At 35.9% G+C, this 24,359-nt stretch overlaps 1 protein-coding gene across 2 annotated transcripts; it reads right to left on the reverse strand.

Moving 5' to 3' along the window:
* Positions 1–473: 473 nt before the first annotated feature.
* FAM133B (family with sequence similarity 133 member B) lies at positions 474–24,088 on the reverse strand. Of its 2 annotated transcripts, XR_009008868.1 has the most exons (12): positions 23,966–24,088; positions 18,142–18,239; positions 16,276–16,354; positions 15,512–15,586; positions 15,346–15,378; positions 14,865–14,924; positions 14,305–14,397; positions 12,911–12,961; positions 7,854–7,946; positions 7,039–7,107; positions 5,460–5,507; positions 2,171–2,261 (listed from the first exon to the last, which is right to left on the reverse strand). XR_009008868.1 is itself a non-coding variant. In XM_007195777.2 (11 exons), the coding sequence occupies exons 1-11, from the start codon at positions 23,987–23,989 to the stop codon at positions 2,175–2,177; spliced, it is 741 nt and encodes a 246-aa protein (XP_007195839.1). In that variant the 5' UTR covers positions 23,990–24,088; the 3' UTR covers positions 474–2,174. The 2 variants fall into 2 exon arrangements, 1 of the variants encoding a protein (XP_007195839.1); XM_007195777.2 differs by lacking the exon at positions 7,039–7,107 and having other exon boundaries at positions 474–2,261.
* Positions 24,089–24,359: the final 271 nt, after the last annotated feature.

Below are 24,359 nucleotides of genomic sequence, written 5' to 3' on the forward strand. Positions count from 1 at the left end.
AGACATTCATCAATTTTGTTGCAGTTACCCTGGCATCATTATCCAAATAACATGCTTTGTGTTTACAAAATTAGTATATAATTATTCAAGTAAAAGGGTGGTTTGGTGGAGAAAGAGATGTTATTAACTTGCACCTAATATCACCTGGTCAAATTTTCTTTGTATACCTTATTAGAAAACTGTTAAGGCTACCACAAGAATAATGATGAAAAAGGTGTTTCCCAGGCAGTCAACACAACCTGGAAAGAATACAATTTTTGCCAAATCACCTTCTTTTCCAGTTTAATAAAATGAACTGCTGCTTCCAGTGGGACATAATCATCATATACTGGACCAGTCTGCAAAGGTACACTTTTATGTCATGGCAAAACTGATCAGCAGATAACCTGATAACCTTATCTTTTAGCATTTTCACGAACAATTCCGAGAAACTTCTTTTTGGATAAAAAATGTCTCCCAAACTTGCTGTGTACTCAAGAGCTTATAGATTTCTTTTATTAGGAAAGATTATGAAGCTTTAAGCATAAAATTTAGGAAAATTTACCAAGAAATGTATTATATTTTATGGCTAAAAACTTGGGGACATGACTTATCCACCTAGCACTTAACACCTGGTAGTGTTCCTTAATCTTTAAAACTTGCGACTCAAAGGGAGCTGATAAGAACACAGCTATTTTTAAGTAAAATAGCTATTTATTCAGCTTGTCATGCCAAAATGTTTTGTGCATATACCACTATAATTAGCACACCCTCTGTAACACGCAAAATTGTACATCAAATTATACTTCATGTTACCTGATTATATAAAAATGTAAAGTGAAAATGATTTATCAATTCTTTTTAACATTACTAGTAAACAATTCAGCAGGAGACATGAGGCACAAAATCTTAGTAAAATATGACACAGGAAAAGCAAATATGTAATTCTCACTTAAATTTAACTTGTCATAATCCATTGTGAATATACAAAGACAAACCTTTAAAACGTTATATTTACTAAGATTCTGGCAATAGTTTTGTATAACAAGACACAGCATACCAGGCCTGTCACTCAACTTATTTATGGTTAAGTCTCAGCTTCAATATGAAGCTGTTAAAAAAAAAGAAATAAAAAACCTGCTTTTTACATGCTAAATATCTTGGCAAGTATGCTGTTAAACACAGTAAGGAATTTATAATAGCAAGAATAAGGAGTTAATAAAAAGCTAAACATTACAGCCTAAACAAAACTCATACAAAAAATAAAGGAACTATCACTGATTACATAAAATTTTCCTGACTGGTTAAAACCTAACAGTATAAAACATGCATTTTAGAATCTTTAGCTATCAAGTTCAAAAAGTACCAGTGTCATTTGAAATGATTCCTTTTCAAAGCCAAAGTGTAGTCAAAATTAGTTCAAATGTTATAACACATTCTAATGCTAAAAAACATTCAGTATTATTGAAGTGGAGGTAAATCCCAGAGCTTTTGGGGCATTCTCATGCTGCAAAAGGCTATTTCTCTGGTTCACTCAAAGTAGCATACGACAGAGTCCAAGGATGTCACTAAGCTCAGTAAAGGGCAAGCTGCCATACCCGGCCCTGACCTCCCCATGAAGCATGGCTACTGTGTCCACAAAAATAAGATGTGTGAGGATAAAGGCACGCTATTCTGCTAGCTGAAGTGATATCAAACCCCACCCCCACCCCTAAAAGCTCCTTCCCCAGGTAAACAAAAGTATACAAGGGGAAAAAATTAAAATACGCTTATCTACAGAGTAAGGATTTTGAAACATCAACGTAATCCCTACTTCAAAAATGTTAACTAGAGTCATCTGGTCATCTCTGATTACATCTTAATGATGTATCCAGATTCAGTTTCTGTTGATTTATCATTAGATACTCCTAGTCAAAAATATTAACTTTATTCCCAAATATCTTAACCACTAGTATGACTGCGGTGTGTTATCTCCAAGTTATTAAGCACTGGAAGAGAAAAAAACAGATGTTCAAGCAGCAGGCAACAATTATGGCCCTTTCACACAGCGGCATCTGAGTGGCTACTGATAGTCCAGGAATAATTCTAAAAACAAGAAAATTCATGCATTTTAGTAAATATGTCATAATTTTCACAGTTGAAATTTCCTTAGACATTGCACTTTCTTTATAAGTGAATCCTGATTCTTCTTAATGTTATGGTGAGTCAGGACTTGAACTAGCAGCCTTCTTTTTCTTCTTCTTACTGTGTTTCTTATGCTTCTTTTTCTTTTTTGTTTTTTCCTGAAAAGATAGTTCCATGTTAGACATAGCTACATGAAAATACGCAAATTAAAAACAACAACTTCACCATGGTACTTCTAAGCTACTATGTATAGTTATTTCTAACAATCCACACAAACAAGTAAGCTACTGAAAACATTTCTCGAAAAGTCTCAATAATATTGTATGAGGACTAAGAGAGTGCTTGTCAATTTTCAAAAGATAAGGAAAACTCTAAGTCAGTAGCACATTAATGTAGCTTCTAACAAAATTTCCTGTAGAAAATAAATTCAACTGAATTATGGTATCAACTGTTATACTTCAAGTTATCTAATTTTTAAAGGTGAAGGGGCTTCCCTGGTGGCGCAGTGGTTGAGAATCTGCCTGCTAATGCAGGGGACACGGGTTCGAGCCCTGGTCTGGGAGGATCCCACATGCCGCGGAGCGACTGGGCCCGTGAGCCACAATTGCTGAGCCTGCGTGTCTGGAGCCTGTGCTCCGCAACAAGAGAGGCCACGATAGTGAGAGGCCCGCGCACCGCGATGAGGAGTGGCCCCCACTTGCCGCAACTAGAGAAAGCCCCCGAACAGAAACGAAGACCCAACACAGCCATAAATAAATAAATAAATAAAAATTTTAAAGGTGAAATAATTTTAGTTACTGCAAAGGAATCGTCATACCACAGCAAAACACAATTGTTTGTAAAATGATAGCTTTTAGAGAACAAATACATTAAACCTGCTACTTTTAAGTAAATAGGAACAGGTATTAGGTACTGCTTAGACTGGTAGCACTACTTTAATTATTAAGTTAACAACTATCTGGTACAAAATACTGATGTACAGTTGAAAAGTATATTCAGCTTAGAAAAATGGACGCTTGGTTTTTAGAGGAAAATGCCACTGAAGCCTAGTAAAAGTAGTCATACTGTGACTAGACAAAGGAAGCTAGAATTCTGCTGAACCCTGACTCTCCTGACTTTCTGATGTAAAAGAGAAGGCAGAACTTTTAGAAACAGATACGTGGAAATGTAGTATCAAATAATATACTAGTTGTTGATATTCAGTAGAAGAAAGTAAAAAGAAAAGGCAAGAGCCATATAAGGGTGGCAAAAATAAAACTTCCTCTCCATCTCCTTATCTATTGGAACTTTCCACCCCCCGCCTTCCCTAAGGCCCCTACCACTTTGTGACTCTAACAAACTTTCACTGTTCTTTTCATTACGAGCCCAGGTACGCAGGGACTTTTAGAGAGTCAAAAATCTTATATCTGGGTTTTTAAAAGTAAGTTTTGGGTACAGGTTACTTTTTCATAAAAGGACAGCTGGCCACTCTGTTCTTAAAACACTTTTCTTCTTGGCTTCCATGACACCTCACTCTGCTGCTTTCCTTCTATCACAAAGACCTTGTTTGCTGGTTCTTCTTCCTCTGCTCAACCTTTGCAGGCTTCCTTCCCTTCTTTTCCACATGCTCTCCCAGTAACATGTTTTAAATACCACTTAACAGACCAAATCTTTATATCCAGTCCTATGCTCTAAACTCAAGACTGCAAGTGCCTTATTACTAGCTCTACCATGCTAGTTATTAAAGATGCTTAATTTTTCCCTCCAAATCCTTTCTCAACCATCTTAGTGAATGGCACCACTAATTCATCATTTTGTTTAAGCCAAACAATCTAAACTATCTTTGACTCTACTCTTTAATTCCACTCTCCACCCCTGAAGCACCAAGTAAGTCCTACCACCTAAGGCCAAAACATATCTCAAATCCATCATGCCAGTCCATCTCCATCACTACCACTGTAATACAAACAACAGCATTCCTCATTTAGGTCCAGTCATCACTTCTGCCAAAATATTTTTAAAATGTAAAGTTGATTTAGGTCACCTGTTTGCTTTGATTAAAACCCAAATAGTGTGCTCTGTGATATGGCCTCTGCTTATTTCCCGACCTCATTATATGCTATCCTCTTTATCTACTATGTGTAAGCCAAGCCTACCTTTTTTCACTTCTTCAAACATATCAAGCTCACTCCCACCATAGGTTCTGAGCTCTTCTCTCTGTCTAGGATATTCTATCTTTCATCTTCTAATGGTTAGCTCTTTTTTGTAAATCAGATTCCAGCTTAATTTTACGTCCTCAAAGAGGCTTTCTCTCCCTGAGTCAGCCTCTCATTTGTCACACTCTTATCTACCTCGTACTCCATTATAACAGCTCTACCAAGACAGAACAGTGCCTGCATAGAGAAGCTTAATAAATACATGCTAGCTGAATGCATGAAACAGTAAAGTATGCAAATATAAATTAGAATTATCCAAAATTAACTTTATGTCTTAATAATCTGAACCAAAGATGCAGTCTTCACCCAAATTATTTTCCCACTCAGGAAAAGTGTCTCTTAAATGTCTCCTTGGTCTTGAAGCATATAAAATGTTATTTCTGAATCACACATTATCAGGTGAACCTTCTCAGAGAAGGACCCTCATTTTAAGAGCCAGGGACATTCTGGGAAGGGGTAGTTACTCTCAAACCTACAAAGGATGCTGTTCTCATTTTTCTTCTCCTCCTCACTAAGAAAATGCCTTCAAAGGCCATAGCCCACACTTATGTAGGTGCTCCTAAATTATTTTGCTGATATGATCTGCATTTCTTCTTGATAATTTGTTACAGACTTTCTCTAGGTTGGTCTGCTTCTCATTGGATACCACTTCCACTTTCTTATTCTCCTCTACTTCTCAACCTGCATAATAGCACAGCTGACTTTAGAAATGAATGAAAGAATCATCTTTATTAGTGAATCATTTATGTTGTCACATTCCTGCTTATTTTTCATTGCAGCGTGTGCTTCATGAGCCTTTTTCTATTATTACCAGGTTTGGCAGATCTGGGAGTATCTACTATCGAAGATGGAGGGAATCACCATACTTTACTCTCATACTTCCTGTTACAGCTTAAGAAAGTCAAACAACAGTTTAAGCTTACATTTCTAACAGTAAAATACTGAAAATGAAACAGAGATGTCTGCTACCAGGATATGCTTCCTTTCTTCTGAGTCAACTTAATTTTCTCCAACCCATTAAGTGAAGCTGCTGAACACCACACCTTTCCCAATAAATATTTATTTAGTTCTAGTAAGTGCAATCATGCTTTACAATGACTAATTTTATATTAAACAAAAACAGCTATACTGTTGTCATGTAAAAACATAAGTGATACTTGCTGTTGTTTTTTCTCGTTCTTCACTGCTTTTCTTCTTTTTTGCTCGTATCTACAAAATTAAAATTTTTGTGGAGAACAGAAGATAAATATGTAACTTATACCCAAGGCATTTTTTTTCATTCACTAATATACCTTTATGTAAAAAAACTTTTTTTGACAATCAAATAACATTTTAAATGCCTTGCTGTACCTCAAACCTCTATTATATCACAATGAGGATTCAATGAAAAACATTTAAAGGAAAGAAAATTAAAATTTTAAATCTCTAGAGGGCTTCTCTTAGATTTTCTTTCAGCACCTAAAAACAGTGAGGTACAGTAGATAAAAAACATGGGCTCTGAAATAAAACAGACCAAGTTCTGAATCCTACCTCTGCTATGTATTACCCTCAGTTTCATCGTCTTTGTAAAATGTAGGTAATATCCACCCTCAAGGGGGAATGCCTGGAATACAGTAGGTGTTTCTCTTACCTATGGTGTTTAACAAATGGTGGCTTTATATATATAGTGTACTCAGTATCAATGAACTGATAAAAATCTTTTCAAGTAACAATTATTACCCCATTAACATTTTATTTCAATATTTTAAAGTGTGATACACTGGATTTACATTAAATTCAAAGTTGCTAAAGCTGATGTGTATTAATGTTAAATCCAAATGTAACATATTTTATATTAAGACAAACATAATTAATACAACATAATACTAAAGCACAAAAATTGCCGAAATATTGAATTGTTTGGTTTATCTGCTAGGTTACTATATGTTAAATACATGAAAATGTAACTAACAATAGCACAAATAAACTAAAGTAGACTGAAGGAATAGAACACAGAAGCATTAAAGACTATTAACTTTCAATAGGAGCGGTAGCTCTCTCCAGAAAGAGCTTAGAGAATGCAATCATCGTTTCTGGTGGCTATTTTTGTCATCTCAGTGACTGAGGGGGAGGGGCCAGGACAGGGAGTGCCGTCAGGCAATGTAGGGAGTCCGGAAATAACTTTAGAATAGCCTGCTTGACATTCATATAATGGACCCAATTATAATATAAAATCTAAGTTTATTACAATATGAACACAGAGTATTTTGTACTGGGTTTTAAGATACAGTCGGCCCTCCATATCCATGGGTTCAGCGCTCATGGATTCAACCAACCACGGATCAAAAATATTTGGGGAAAAAAAAATTGCAGAAAGTTTCAAAAAGCAAAACTTGACTCTGTCACACGCCAGCAACTATTTATAGAGCATTTACATTGTATTCGGTATTAGATGTACTCTAGAGATAATTTAAAGTGTATGGGAGGATGTGCATAGGTTAGATGCAAATACTACACCATTTTATGTAAGAGACTTGAGCACCTGTGAACTTTGGTATCCCCAGGGGTCCTGGAACAAATTCCCTGCAGATATCGAAGGATGACAGTACAGTGAATGTTCCAGAACAGCTATATCACGTAAATAGAGGGAAGACTGTATTTTGTTTCATTCAAAGCTTTACTGGGAATTGTCCACCATTTTGGAAAATGTCATTGGTGACAATGCTATTGTATGGCTTTTGAAGGGCATAGGTCAACGTACCTGCTACAGCGTGAATTTTGTCACAGCTTAATATTTTATGTCTTCTAGTGTTATTAGGCTCAAGTACTTCTGCATCGAAATATAATTTTATAAAATTATATATTATTCTCTTGTATTCGTTTTTATTTCTTTAGAGGATACTGATATAAAAATGTGTATAGGTAGCCTATATTAGCTACAAACTTCATTAAAGGAGTATTACAAAATATTGCTACAAATGGGGACAAGAGGTCCTATTTTACAAATGAGGAAATCAAGTCCAAGCAGAGAAATACTTCAAAGATAACTTATAAACCTAAAATTAACTAAGAATGGACTCTAATTCCAAGAGAATACAAAATCTAAGACAGGGATATTAGAGCTGAAAAGGACTGTGCAGATGACCTAATTCTACTCCCTCATTTTATGGATAGGAAAACTGAGGTCACGTCAACATTTCTGCTCCACCTTATCACCTTTCTACTCCCTAAAGAGGAGAGCCAAACAAAAACAAGGGAAAGCTTGGGTTTTAATATGGTATATGCTACACAGTATCTTTCATGTCATCAAAATGGTAGTAAAAAGAAAACACTAGAAGGGTAAAAATAAAAGATCTCAGATTGGAAAGGTATCTGGGAATATGATTATCAAAATAAAAGCCATATTACTATCTTCTGTAAAAATACAAAACTTATTCTGAAATGGCATCTCTTTTACATATTTGAAAAGTGAGTAAATCAAATATCTTATGAAAATTCTTTTTACTAATTCATATTTATTAAATCAAATAACTAAATATTTTAAAGTAAAGAAAATGGATTTGATTATAGACTTACCTCCTCAGTATAATCTGATTCTGACAGGGACTCAGATGATAAAGGTTTATCTTCAGGATACATCTTTCTTTTTTTGCTGAGTCCTTTAATGTCCTATGAAAAATAAATACATGTATGCCGACTCAGATATAATACTATGCCACACGAATTTTACGTTTTTAAGTTCTATTTAAGAATTTTCCCAATTATCACAAAAATTATCCATTTTCATTTTAGAAACGTCTAAAATTGGTGACAATTATCAGGAATCAGTTTCTAATTCCAATAAAGCAATGCTTTTATTAAGTAACTTGAAAAGAAATACCTATACTTCCATTTAGATGCAATATCCTCCTTATTTTCTTTAATTATACATGATGAAGTTTTAAAGAGTTAAGGAAAACATATGGTATAAGATTTGGGTCCTGTGCAGTTTAACTCTTTTTGTTTCTACCCTGGGTTGGATCAGACAGGCCTAGTGCTACAGAAAAGAAAATCAATGGGTAATTATTTGTGATGGCCTAAAAAGGTCTCTGCACGGTAGTTCCCTTAGTGCATTTAAAGTATTAAATTCACATTAAAAAACAAAACAAACAAAACTTAATCTCTAAGTATTTAATGATGAGAAAATGTGTAATTCTGGGGAGGAGTACTTAGGGGCTTAAATACGTATTTTAAGAAATAAAACATTTTTTAAGAAATAAAACATTCTGGGAACTTCCCTGGTGGCGCAGTGGTTGAGGATCCGCCTGCCAATGCAGGGGACACGGGTTCGAGCCCTGGTCCGGGAAGATCCTACGTGCTGCGGAGCAACTAAGCCCATGTGCCACAGCTACTGAGCCTGCACTCTAGAGCCCACGAGCCACAGCTACTGAGCCCGTGTGCCACAACTACTGAAGCCCGTGCACCTAGAGTCCGTGCTCCCAACAAGAGAAGCCACCACAATGAGAAGCCTGTCCACCACAACGAAGAGTAGCCCCCGCTCGCCGCAACCAGAGAAAAGCCTGCGTGCAGCAACGAAGACCCAACGCAGCCAAAAAATAAAATAAAATAAATAAATTTAAAAATGAAGAAAAGAAATTAACAGTGATGATATATGTGGTAGATTACAGGTGATTTGTTTCTGCAAACAGCTTTATTATTTTGGTAGAAATTATAAACGTTCATTTCAAGAAAATTCACCAAAATCCCACTACAGGGATTTTGGGAAATATCTCTGTGTATGTACAATTTTACATAAATACTTGTTTGGAACCCACTCTTCTCACCCAACAGTATCTTTCCATGCCAACTACACCATCATTTCTGGCTGCCTTTAACATTCACTGAAAGTATATACCACTGAAAGTAGATACCACAATTTACTTAACCCATCTCCTTCTGGAGGGCAGGCATATGAGTTCCTCGCTATTAAAAACAAAGTTGAAATATAGTAAAGGGTACGTGAGGGCAAAATCTTTATCTAACAATAATGACTAAATCAAAGACCAAAGCAGCCTTCATCCAAATGATTTTCTCACTCTCCCATAACCCTCAAAATTGTTTCTTATTTCATTCATTTATGAATCACACTTCACCAAAAAGCCTCTTCATCAGATTCTTTTATCAGCCATATCAATCTCAGATTATTAGAATATAGTTCATATTTTCTTTAAAAATTGCCTCAACATGTATTTTACCTATTTTTATGTGTATGTGAGGTATTCTCTTTCCCTTAATTACTGAAGATCAAGTTTTTGTCTTATGTATTCCTAGTAGTATTTCTTAGTCTGTTCATTATATTTATACTTTGTTCATAGCTTATTTTTTATAACCTATATGTCTTTTTTGCCATTCAGAATTTGAATTACGTGGTCAAAAGTTCATGAGATTTGAGGTAAAGGCCTTTTCCATCCCAATGTTATTCTCACCCATGTCTTTCTCTAGTTGCATTTTCATACATTTAAAATTTTCACTTATCTGGAATTTATTTGGCCTTAAGGAGTGCTCAACTTTATATTTTCCAAATGGCTAGTCATTTTGGTCCAAGAAATGCCACCTCTATCATATATTAAATTCCACAAATACTTACAAATTTTTACCTGGACTCTACGCTGTTCCATTGTTTTTCTATTCCTGGATCATACAACATTGTTTTCATCAAAGCATATGAAAAATGTTTTAACTTCTAGCAGGGCAAGTCATACCCAGGAACATTTATTAAATTTTCACGTTTCTGAATAGATCTGTATAGTTTTCTTCAAATAAGTCCTGCTCACTTCTTTAAGATTTTCTTATATGTTTTTTGTTACTATCATAAATGAAATATTTTCTTCCACTATATTTTCTAATTAGGTATTCCATTGCCTAGCACTTTCAGAACAATTTAAAATAAAAATGGAGCTAAAACTAATGACTGGGGCTTCCCTGGTGGCGCAGTGGTTGGGAATCCACCTGCCAGTGCAGGGGACACGGGTTCGAGCCCTGGTCCGGGAGGATCCCACGTGCCGCGGAGCAGCTGAACCGGTGTGCCACAGCTACTGAGCCCACGCGCCTAGAGCCCGTGCTCTGCAGCAGGGGAGGCCGCCGCAATGAGAAGCCCGAGCACCACAACGAAGAGTAGCCCCCACTCACTGCAACTAGGGAGAGGCCCACACGCAGCAACGAAGACCCAAAACATCCAAACATAAATAAATTAAAATAAATAAATAAATAAATAAAATAAAACTAATGACTGATACATATAACTGAAAATTAAAACCATGTAAGATTATAACAGACACCCTAAACAGGATTAGCAGAAGCCATATACCAAAAGATGTTAACTACCTGTCTGAAAGATTAGCATCCAAAGTATGTAACTCCTTTGAATCAGAAAGATTAATAACAATCAAACAGAAAAATGGGCAAAGACCATGAATAGGCAATTCACAGAAAATGAAATCTGAACGGCTAATAAACAAATAAAGGGGCTCAATCATCTCTACACACTGAACTGGCAAAAAGGGAGGTCTCCCAGTGTGACAAGTATGTATGAGGAACAAGGGTACTGTCATACATTACTAGTAGGAATGTAAATTAATAACAAGCACTTTGGTAAGCAAAATGTAGACAAGTGAAACGTATGTATATCCTAGGACCTAGAAGTTATACTCCCAGGTATACCTCAGAAAATTAATGACAACTTAAGGAAAAGGAGAAATGGATAACAAATAGCCATTGCAGCACTGTTTGCATTACTGAAGAGTGAAAATAACCTAGATGTCCACAAACAGGAGAATGGAGATACAAATTGTGGTGAGTTAAAATAACGGAATATTATAAGCAAAAGAAACAAACTTGAGAGTATCAACAAGGATAAATGTCAACACTAATTTTGAGAGAAAAAAACAAGCTTCAGAGGAAACATGGTGACACCCTTCTAAAAATACAAAATACTCTGTTATTTCTGAACACATACTTATGTTAATAAAAGTGTATAAATATGGATGGGAAGGAGGTACAGTAATTTCAGAAACAGCTGTCTCTAAGGAAGGAGAAAGTGCCTGGGACTTTTTTTCCCCCCATAAAACAAGACCTGAAGCAAATATGACAAAATTTAAACCATCTGTTAACTCTAGTTGGTATGCATATGGGTTATTTTTTATATATGTGTATATTACTCTATACTTTGTATATCTCGAATTACTTCAAAAATCACAGTGCAGTTGTTATAGTATTTCATGTCTGTAAATTGCCAGTTTTTAGTTTTACAATTTTTTTAAAACATGAAAGTAACCAATTATTCTTATTTTATAATGGTTTTGAAAAATCAGGAAGTTCTGTTGAAATTATATCACACCCTATTGGCAACTATTAAAATAATCACACGGTTTCTTTCCTTTGACCAGTTAATATGGCAAGTTATATTAATAAATTTCTTATCCTTGAATCCTTGGAATTAATTAAACCAACTTTGTCAATATGGTTTCTTTTTTTAGTGTGTTAATGGATTTTTATTTGCAAACTGATTTAAAAAAAAAAAACAGAACAAAACACTTCTAGGCATATACCCCAGAGAAATGAAAATATATGTCCATACAGAAACATGCATATTTAAAGCAGCATTATTCACATTAGCCAAAAGGTACAAACAACTCAAATGTCCATCAATGAATGAATGGATAAACAAATTGTGGTATATACATACAATGGAATATTATATGCATTCATAAAAAGGAATGAAGTACTGATACATGCTACAACTTGAATGAACCTCGAAAACATTATACTAAGTGAAAGAAGCCAGTCACAAAAGGTCACATATAGTATGACTGCCTTTATATGATATATCGAGAATACACAAATCCATAGAGACATAAAGCAGATTAGAGGCTATCACGAGATTGGGAGTGGGGAGGGAAGAAGGAAACTGATTACTTAATGACTATGGGTTGTTTTCAATGGAATGATGAAAAATTCTGAAACTACAGAGGTGAACAACGCCCATCACTGTACATACACTAAATACCACCAAACTGTAATTTAAAGACGGTTAATAGCATATTATGTGAATTTCACCTCAATTTTTAAGAAATGATACAAAAAGACTGAATAAAATACAGTGACACTGGTCTTTATTTTCCTTTTATTAGTAGTTGCTTTCTTTAGGCTTTTATTTTTAATAATCAGAAAGATCTAAAAATATAAACCAGAAACTTAGGTAGGGATAAATTAAGCATTAAGTATAGATAAGCTATAAATGAAGATAAAACATCTACTTACAGTAGAAAAAAGTTTTCAAATTTAGCTATGGTACACTCAATTTGAAACAGAAGTCCATGTTCTTTCATTAAAAGGACCTTCTTTAAAATGACTTGAGGAAACAAAGGAAATGTTTAAAATCTTCATTATTTTGAATTTTAAACTGAGATAATACATTTATCTACACAAATTCAAATTCTCTGCAGGAAGCTTCTTCTGATCTTTTACCTTCAATAACGAACCCAATAAGCAAAAGAAATCTTTTAAGGTAAAAAGGGGAGTGCTTTAATGTTAATTTTTTGAAGCAATTCTTGAAGTAAATGAAGTATCTTAAGGCACTGTAAAGTATAAATTACCTTTTCTTTCTCAGTTGCATCCTTTGACTTCTTTTTCTTTTTAAAACTATCCTAAACAAATAAAAATATATATATATATATCAATCTTAAATGTGAAAGATACAGCACTATGACAGAAGGAACAAAAATACCAAAAAAATGATTTACTCTATGACTGAAAAAAGTTTACTTCCAGAATTTTATTCTGAAAATACGGGAGAAATACAGGTTGTGTATATATGTGCTTATGAGGAAATGAGACTTCATTTATCTGGCTGTATATCAAATCTCTGTACACCTAAAACAACGGACGTTATCTGTATAACCACAGGGTTTATTTTAAAATAAGACTTTATGCTATTGCTTATTTTTACCTGTAGTGATCATATGCACTGAAGTTGTAATTCACACCATGCTCAGACATCAATCTGATTTCCCTACTCTTCCTTATAAAGTGGGGAAGCAAGAATTTCTACTTTTGAATCCCTCAGTGCTAGCTGTTAACCTCTGAGCCTTCCTTCTCCATAAAGTGGGATATACAAAAAACTACTTCATAGGGGTGTTGAGAGGACTGAGTTAACAAGTCAAGTGCTTAGAACTGGGCTCAATCTATAGCAGGCATTCTATAAACGTTAGCTATCAGTATCATTAGACTGGCTCTTTGGCTTTAAAAAACAAAACCAACATCTACTGAATACTTTATATAGCCAGGCGTTTTATCAAAAGAAGTCTCAGTAGGGCAAGTAGATATCTGCCATAAAACCATATATCAATAGTTGCTTTGTTCTCCTGGGACCCCAGGACAGTGCTCGTCAAATTGTGGCCCATGGACAGCACTGCATCAGAATCATAGGGACCATTTGTTTAAAATGTAGACTTCTGATCCTAATCAGACTCACTAAATCAGACTCTGGAGACAGGGCCCAGGAATCCACATTTTTATTATAACCTGCATGTGTTTCTTATGACCACTAATGTTTGAGAGTTAACTGCATCTGACAATTCTGGATAGTACAGAACAGATTTAGGTACAGTACAGTAAAAAGGACACTGGATCAGATATTAGAAGATAGATTCAACTTCCAATTCTAATACTATCTGTATGAATTTAAGCAAGATATTTTCATCTGCACTACAAATTTTTTATGTAGATGGGAAAAATAATGTCTGCCATGTTTTATCATAAAGCTGTCATAAAAATGTTGAGACGTGGAGACCTATATGTCAAAGTACTTAGAGAACAATTAAATGCCCTATGTACAATATTAAGTACATCAATTAAGTGACACAGAGCATCAAAGTACAAAAACAGTATCACATTTCTAAACTGAGAGCAATTTAAGACAGGAAGAACTAAAAGAAGAACCTAATTAAATGTCTGCTATCCAAAATATTGCTCATTTAAATGATTTTACCTTACTGTCTGATTCAGTTTCTGACATGGAACTTTCAGAAGATTTATGTGAACGGCTCTTCTTTTTCTTTTTCCTTTTTCCTTGTCTCTTATCCTACATAAAACATTTCAGAAATATTTGCTTTCTGTTTCAAAAATATAATCGTTGCATTTTATTAACATCAAAACTTTATCAATGAACAAAACTTAATGAAAGGACCAGTTTGTAAATATGTTTTACTTAATAATTAATATTAAAAATGTAACTTACATCACTTTGCTTTATTAAAAAATGTTAAGTGATGAGTCACATGTAATTCTTAGCTAAAATAGAATTTTTGAGTTTTAAATCCATTTCTTCTACTAATATTTTTAAATGAACAAGACAAATTTAGGAATCTAAAAAACACATTTACCAATATTTAAATACCTAGTTATTTATTCATATCAGCGCTCTCAGTTATGGATGATTAATCAAAAACTGGAAGTAAACATTTTGAACAGATATTTCATAATGGGTTTCCACCTGTCATTAAAGATATCAGAGATATTATTTCATGAATCATTACAGGCAAACATTACCTCATCTTCAGAATCTGAAGAACTGCTGGAAGAATCAGAGCTTGATGAAGAAGATGAATACTTGACCAAGCACAAAACAATTAAAGCTTGTGAGATGCAGGAATTTTTTTCTTTTACTAAGTCTTTCAAATACTTAACAAAATTAATCTAGTGTCTGAGAAACAGATGCCATATTCATGACTTAAGTACTAAAGTGTCAAATCTCACATTCCCTCACATACACAGACATACACACACACAAGGTAACAACAGATGTAGCAACAGTAGTCAATTTTCCCTCTTTAATAGTAATGAAGGAGTAACTAGGTTATAAGGAGGTTGGCACCTCTCTTTTATTATCACTAATAGAACAAAACCACCCGTACCACCAAAGGACCTCCTTGACTTATCTAGAGTTAGCGTACAGGTTATATCAATTATTCTTACTTTTTTTGTAGGCTCTTGATTATAACATTTAGAAAAATGGAAAATTTTTGCTCACCCTACCAGATTTCTTCTTTTCTTTTTTCTTTCTCTAAAAGCAAACAAATACAAGTACAAATCTAAATAAGGTGGTGTTTTCAAATGTATCTAATAGTAGTACACAGCATTATTATGAAAACCCAACTCTGAGATTAAGAATAGCAATAAACTAAAAATGGCATTACCTGTCTTTTTCTGGATGAGCTCTCACTTCCACTTAATAATTTCTCCCTGTGTTTTTCTAGTTCTTTCTTCCAGTTCTGCAGAAAAGTTATAAACACATCAGAGGCTACCTATCCCCTTCTAATATACCTAAATATATAGAGACAGCCACTACTTTCTTCCTTCCATCCTCTACTACCTCGCTCTCATCGCAGCCTCTAATTACAGTCAAAAGATACTGCAGGTGCCAGAATCCTTTACCCTGTCACCAAAGGAGCCTCTACGAGCTCCTTTCAAAAAGGATATTATGACGTGGGAGTTCTTTACTGTATATTGAAAGGAAGAGTAGGTATTATTACTGAGGCTGAGAACTTTTTTCTTTTTAACAACGGTGGTTAGATTCTCTTTCCAGACAGTAAAAGTTGAATTAATCTATACTGTGGCTGAAATACTACATATATGTTTGTAATCAAAACAAGCAAACATCACCATGGAAATCCCAGGGTAAGATGGGGGCCTGGGGATAAGGCGAGTGAAGGGAAGAACCTAACATTTAGAAAACTTAAGATGATTTAAATTACTGTAAGATGGCTTTTCTCTATTTCTTTTTTTAAGAAATCAAACATACACAAACCATATTCAATATAACAAAAACACTTCTACAATACAGAGCACCCTTAACCTAAAGAGGTAGGCCCAAACTCTTGGTTTATTAAAAAAAAAAATGATTTCATTTTTTTTATTATAAGAAAAAAGGTTATTTTTTTTAAAGGCACAATTTACAAACCTCATTCATTTTTTCTTCAAATTCAGCCAATGCCTTGGAGCCTTTCTTTTTCTTTTCTAGTTGTTCTTTCACTTCTTCCCTTAAAAAAATAGAATGTACAAGTAAGTTTTCAAGCAATTCAAATTCGAGATGGATGCTTACAAACAAGGCAACAAAAAGTTCATAAATAAATTTTTCTTAATATCCTAATAAACATCCATTCTAGTTCCAGTGCTGCTACATTTTAAATTTCTTTGTTCATGTCCTTGTAAATCAATTATCATAATAAAGCCTATCAGATAACACTAGTCACTTCCCTTCTAAACAGGATTATAAGAACTAACACACCAAACATTTGAGCACTTCCATACAATAGGCACTGTTCTAAATACATCTTCCTTTAATCCTCACAACAATCCTGTGAGAAAAGGTAGTATTATTACCCCCATTTTAGAGATAAAGAAGCTGAAGCTTGAGGAAGGGAAGAAAATCTGCCTAAGGTCACAAAGCTAGTAGTTTCAGTGTTAGGGCGAGTTAAGATCTATATGACTGAATTACTATAGTCTATTACTAAATCCCCCATTTTACAACGTACCTGCTTTTAAGAAGAGTAGCCCTGGCTGGTATCTGGGAACTTAGATTTTGGTTCCCCCCGCCCCAGTAAGAGTGGCTTACTGTGCCTGTCTACACAAATAATATAGTTTATATGAACATCTTCATTCCTTCTGGAAGTCTGGCATTTTGGCACCTGACAGGCAGAGGCTGATCAGTCGCCAATAAAAAAGCTGGACACACTGAATCACACTGGTTGGCAACACCTCACATGTGTTATCACTACTCATTGCTAAGGAAATGAAATCCATCCTGTATGACTCCACAGAAGCAGCCTTGGAAGCCTGCGTCCAGTCTCCCCTGGACTTCAACCCATGCACTTTTTTCCTTTGCTGACTATGGCTGGTATCCTTTCACTATAATAAATCTTGCCCACGAGTACGACTATCTATGAGTCCTTCTAGCAATTACCCAACCTGAGGGTTGTCTTGGGGACCTCTGACCATACATGTAATCCACTAGCTTAGGCACTTCCCCTTTAAAATTCATCCCGTCTCCCCAATTTTAAAGATAAAATATACTTTGTTTTGAGATGATTTATTTTTTGGTATGCTGCAACAATAAACAATAGCACTCAAGAACATTCTAAGAGGCAGACACAGCTTACTTCCTATTTAACCCAAAGGAAGGATTCCCTGTTGTATGTAAATACAACTTTCAACTATAGTTGCCCAGCTATCAGGGGCCCTTAGAAGGAGTCCAAAGTTAACAACTCTGAAGCTTGCCTTATGTTACCTCAGGAGTATGGGTATTTAATAATAAGACATACTAAAAAACAATAATGTAAGTGCTATGATACTTTATTTACAAAAAATCAGAGCCACTCAACAAGGGCAAAACAAACAAAAAATTTAAAACAAAACTTTTACAATGGGAAATCCTAACTCTTTGAAAAGCCAGCAGATAAAACTAGAAACAAGGTCTAAAGTCATCTTTCTCAACACCTAGTTACACCCCGAAGAAGGGCGAAATTATTCAAACCTACCATTTTAAATAGCTTAGAACACTTCAAGGTTAAGGTCTCTTTTAAGACATAAAGATGTGCTTGGTATAAAAGATTCTCTGGCAGTGCTTTAGCTATATTGGGTGGGGGGTTCTCAAATGTTTGCTTTACGGTCATGCATGTGTTTTATACATTCAAAACAAAGCACATATCAAACACCACTTCAAAAAATTATGTATCTTGCAACTGCTTGGCAATCAATAAAAGTTGTAAAAATAACCTTTAAAAAATTTATGAAAACCTTATATATAGGTAAATTGTTTCACAAATACCAGGTAGGCCTTGGTCGATTCAGATAATCTTGGATCGTTGGACCTGAAGACTGGACTGGACCCCTTGATCTGGCCATTGCTATTGGGTTCATATAGGCCTTGAGGAAAAAAACAAAAATTAACTCCATTAAAATAACCACTGAAAACACAAAAGTACATTTGTATACTCATAAAGCAATCTTTATTATAAATGCATACTATGTCCAACTAAGCATGAACAATCTGACTAACCAACTTTTCATTACAAAAAGTAGATTTAATGCTCTATTAAGCCTCATAACTTTGGGAGATAAGTAATAGTGCTATTTCACAGAAAGTGTGTTTTTACCAGAGATTTGATGAAAATAATAATGACACCTCTCTCTTACTCTAAGATGGCTTTATAGTGCTTTCTCCTGAAGCCCAATAAAGCTCAGAGGGTAATAATATTATGCACAATGGTAAATGAAGAAACTCGATTCCAAAGAAGTTAAAGAAGACCTAACTCTAAATTCATTGCTTATTCTACTATATCTTCTATCTCAGGAAATACTGTGCCATGCTGAGAGCAATTTTATACTCGAATTGTTAACATCAAAAATTAAATCATGCAAGGCAACAAAAGAAAAAATAGATAAACAAGACTTCATCAAAATTAAAAACATTTGTTCATCAAAGAACATTATCAAAAGACGGAAAAGACAATCCACAGAATGGAAGAAAATATTTGCAAATCATGTATCTGACAAGGGTTAATATCCAGAATGCATAAAGAAATCCTACAACTCAACAACAAAACCTCCAAACAACCCAATTCAAAAATGTGCTAAGGACTTAGACATTCCTCCAAAGAAGATGTACAAATGTCTTAATATGCACATGAAAAGAAACTCAATGTCACTAGTCATTAGGGAAATGCAAATCAAAACAACAAGATGCCACCTCACCCTAGTTAGAATGGCTACTATCAAAAACAGAAAATAACAAGTGTTGTCAAGGATGTGAAGAAACTGGAACAGTTAAGCATTGCAGGTGAGAATAAAAAATGGTGCAGCTGTTTTGGAAAAGCTTGATGATTCCTCAAAAAGTTAAACAGAAACTCCACCTCTAAGTAGGATTGAAAAAGAATTGAAAGCAGGGGCTCAAACAGATATGTGTACACCCATGTTCATAGCAGCATTATTCACAACAGCCAAAAGGTGGAAACAACCCAAATGTCCATCTATGGAAGAATGGATAAACAAAATGTGATATATACATACAATGGAATATTATTCGGCCTTAGAAAAGAGTGAAATTCTGACACATGCTCCAACACAGATGAACCTTGGAAACATACTAAGTGAAATAAGGCAGACACCAAAGGACAAATATTGTATGATTCAACTTATTTGGGGTACCTAGAATAAGTAAATTCACAGAGACAGAAAATAGAGTTTACCAGGGGCTGGGAGTTATTGTGTAATGGGTACAGAGCTTCTTGTATGAGATGATGAAAAAGTTCTGGAAATGGATAGTGGTGATAGTTGTACAACACTGTGAATGTACTTAATGCACTTAACTATACACTTAAAATGGTGAACTTTATGTTATACATATTTTTGAATAAAAAACCACAGAAATTATATTATGCTCTGTATACTACACTTACTATAGCAGTAAAACACATTTTTAGACACTTTCCCCCAAAATACACTGAGACAAAATAAAGCAGAATATTTCTTTGTTAATGACAGTGTCTAGCAAAGAGGTGTTGCTTTATTAAATAGAATTCACTTTAGAACATACAAAATCTGGTCTTTAATTCAGTCTCAACCTCTTGACCCTATGATTCAGCTTTCCAAATTTAATTCAAGTCAACATTTATAAAAACTCTTCTACTTTATAAATAAAAAGAATTTTGGTTGAAAATGACTATTACCAAGGTTGATTTTAAACCTAATACCTAACATTTGAAAAGAAGTGAAAGGGTACAATGCATCTGTTGCATTTTATTTAACAGTATCTTTAAAGATGACAAAATTGCCCACCTTCATAACAAATATGTTATATATTTCTAGATTACTCTGGCAGAATAAACAATATAAAACCACTATAAACAACACATACCGAGAACTACTTCCATTCAATTGGATACCACCTACTTACTTGAGATGAAAAAGTTAAACCTTTAATATAATTTTCTTACTAGCAGGAATGAATGCTAGAGCTCCTAAGGTCAGAGATGTTGACAGAATCAGGGTTACATGTGGATATCAAATGCAACGTTTAAGACCGAGGCATAAAGTCCTATTTTTTATATCAAACGTTATGCCCTCAAATATTTCATTCAGCTGTCTCTACTGAGAATTTCAATCAGTTCATGTGGAAATGACAACCAACAGAGGCCACAACAGAGCAGTTGTTGGCCCAACCAATGACACTGACAATCATCATAACCAAAAGCAAGCACAATGTGCAAGCTAAGATCATTACTTTAAATACTATAATATCTATCACCTTCTCATTTCTTTGGTATCATGTCATAATTTTAGCAGTACTTAATAGTAAAATATTTTAAGTTTAAAACTGTAAAAACTGTTTATTTTCAAAGTTGTAAATATATACAAGGATGTTAAAACTGTTATCACTAAAATAGGAAAAACTGAAAATACCCAAATAGCCGTCAATTTGAGATTCATTTAATACATTATATTCCCAAAAGAAAATACTATGTAGCCATTAAAAAGAAGATGTCCAAAATTTCTCAGGTGAAAAGCAAAAGCAAGTTGAAAAAAAAAAAAAAACCATTTTAATAAATAGCTATAAATTTTAAAAAAGTTTTTGATGCATGTGCACCAAAATGTAAAGGAAGACGTCTACTTTCATAATTGCATACACTGGAGAAAAAATTTAAAAATAACTCATTACCTTTATAAAACAAAAATAAAAATACTACATGCAAACACTGCCATAATATTAATAGTAAACAAAATGAGAAAAATTCAACCACTCTAAATATCTCCATTATTTATTTCAATTATAATAGCAATATTTATGAAGCGCATCTTACAAGCTCCTTGCAAAAGTCTGTGCTCATAATTACTAAGCAACAGTGCTCCTTTTACTATGCACAACAGAAAGGTTTTAAAAACAAAAAAAGTATTTCACAAAGGTAAAGCTCTTTCACTTATTATGTGTAAGTGTGAAAAATAATGCTCTAACATTAGGCGGTGGGTGGCTGGGCATCAATCAAAATAAAGAAACTGCAATTTCTTAAGATGCCTATGACTTAATCACTTTCAATACTATGCCCTTTTAAAGCAAACACTCATACTCATACGTAACTAGAACTGTCTGTGGCTCCAAACTGCTGCCTGAGTTTGGGTAACAGAAAACAATTTGTCTTTGAAACTTAGGATGGCAAATTGAGCTCAAGGGAATATATAAGTGGGAAGCTAGGAAAAGAGCAATGCAGTGAAACTGCTAAGGACAAAATGTGCAGAATTTCATTTGTTACTTTGATTACCTATTTTTATCTAGAGGATACATCTGTTTTAGTAACAGAAAAGAACACGAAGGAAACTTCTGGAAAACAATGGGCACAAAGGGTGGCCATCATGAATTAAAGAGCCCTTTACAAGTCTCAAGAATTAAAATGTTGAGTGAAAAAAAAATAAAAGCTGTTCAAGAACGTACAATACCAAGAGTGAACCCTAATGTAAACTAAGGACTTCAGGTGAAAATGATGTGTCAATGTAGGCTCATTGACTGTAACAAATGTTTCCCTCAGGTGTGGGAGTTGAAAGTAGGGAAAGCTGAGCATGTCTATGGGCAGGGAGCATATGGGAACTCCTGTACTTTCTGCTCAATTTTTGCCTTGAGACCAAAACAGCTCTAAAAAGTAAAGCCTATTTTTACAAAAACTTCAACCTGAAATTTATGGCATTTTAGAAAGCAATTCTGTCATCTCTAAAACCATGATTTGTATCATCAATGTAAAAAGAAAAAAAAAGCCATTATTTTCAGAGGCACATGTTCATTGTACTTAAAATCAAGAGTTATGAAATACTAAACTAAGTTATCAGATGACCCAAGGTTTTTTTTTGTCCCAGTTTAAACAGTTCCATCTCCTCCTCCATTGCAATGAGGAGACTGAATTAGAAGATCTGTGTCTTCTACCTCTTAATTTCCTGTTTTCCTTTCCAAAACCTTTGAAGTGCATATAAAATGTTACCAGAACCACCATGGGCCAAGACAACATACCAAGTAATAAGTAGAGCTCGGAATTATCACAATGCTCTAGTAAATGAAACTAATTTGGAAACTTTTTCAAATGCTTTAAAAGTATGTGTAAACCAACACCTTTTGCCAGTAAAACAAAACATCTTAGGCCTCTGCATGAAAACTGTACCCAAGGTCCGGTAATTTCTAAGCATTTAAGGCCTAAGGTCATTAAAGAGCCCAAACACTCTTAACACCTTAAGCCTAAGGATACTCCAGGAGAACACCATTTCAACTCTATGAGAATCAGAATACCACAAGGTCTGACTTACAGCCAGGAAAGCAAGAGAAAAGAACATTCCTCAACCTTGTAATCAAAGTTCACCACTGTGGTTCCTAGACATCTTTGATTATGAAGACAGGAAATATTTCATAAAAGTGAAGCTCTTTTAGTACCTCGCCCCGTCTCCCCCCACTCCCTAACCACAAAGGAAATAATCGTTTAATTTTTAAAAACCTAGTTCATTAAATTTAGTACATTAGCTTCAATGGCATTTATTTTTTTCATTTTGCTGCTCAGTGGTTTAAAACTCTATCATAGCCAAGCCTGGGAAATGTAAGGCTGAAACCTAAGCTTACTGCTAATCCCTTCTGTTTACTGCCCATTCAATCTGATTCATAACCTGGGCTGTCCACACCAAGCTAGTAGCCACCTAGAATGCCTTCCTCCCATCTCCGCCTGTCAAAATGCCCTCAGAACCTCGAATTTCTTATTTACAGATATTTCTTACTCTTTCTGCTGTTAGTTACTTCTGCATCTCTTTGATCTCATTTACTAGAATAACCTTCATGCCAAGCACTCGCCCGGCCACCTTGCCTTTTGCACTCTCAACTATTCTGCAAAGTTATGGGCAACACTGATCCCCTCTTACAGATGAAGAAACTTGAGGCTCAAAGAAGAAAAGCAACTTATCCTAGGTCCCCCAACTCCCGAGGGACCAGAACTGACATTCCAGTCTGGGCCTGACTCCAGAGTCAACATTACCAGGCCATTCGTTCCTTTACAGAGCCTACTAGGTGCCAGGCAGTGCTGGGCACTGGGGCCCGAAGCCAAATGCTTTGATCCTGGTTCTCAAATGCGAGCCCGACTCCTGCTAGAACTGGGCGCCCTGCAGGCCCCCGGGTGGGGGGACCACGTCCATGGCCTCCGTCCCACCTGGGTGCGCGATCCCGGCCGCGGTGCGTGGGGGGCGAGTCCCGGCACCTCCACGGGCCTCAGACTTCGGACTTATTTACAGGAGGGTACAGGGGACCCCAGGGCTCTAGAAACTGGGCATTGCTGGCCCGAGTGCGGAAGGGAAGGATGCCAGAGAGCACTGCCAAAGGGTGCGGCACGGTTGACGGGGTGTAGAGGAAAGAGAGACTAGAGAGAAGAGAAAAGAGAGTGGGGGAGCCGAAGGCGCCAACTTCGTGCGCGGCGCACGCGCGTCTGGGGCCGGAGCGGGGAGGAGGAGCTGGGTCTCCTGGCTCGAGGTCCGAGCGCCGCCGCTGACTCTCAGGCCCAGCCGGGAACAGCGAGGGGTCCCGCTCTCCTGCCGCCGTGCCCCGCGCCGCCGCATTGCTTTCCCCACCGGGTACTCACCACCCTATTGTCCCGCTTCCCCATGGTGCCGCACTGAGCGCTCAGTCAGCCGCTGGGGTAGACCAGGCCAGAGCGCCGGCCGAAGCAGACCCGCCGCAGGTCCTTCTGCCAACTCCCCACCCCGTCCAGAGAGCGGCGCCGCGCAGACTCGGGGGCCACGCCCGGCCACGGCGCCACCTACCGCCTCGGAGGAGAGGCAGGCGCCCGCGTTCACCCGCGGTTCCCAGGGTTCGCCTGGGGATTCCTGTTCTTTACCACCAACCCAGTACGACAACCTCGCCCAGGCAGCTCACTTCCGTTTGGCCTGGGATTGTTTTGCTTTCTTCCATTCTTGATGCGCTGAAATCCTTTCTAGGATACAATGATTATTCCAACGCTTATGGTGTGCTTAGCA

The sequence above is a fragment of the Balaenoptera acutorostrata genome, chromosome 7, assembly GCF_949987535.1.
Source record: "Balaenoptera acutorostrata chromosome 7, mBalAcu1.1, whole genome shotgun sequence".
Taxonomy (NCBI): Eukaryota; Metazoa; Chordata; class Mammalia; order Artiodactyla; family Balaenopteridae; genus Balaenoptera; species Balaenoptera acutorostrata.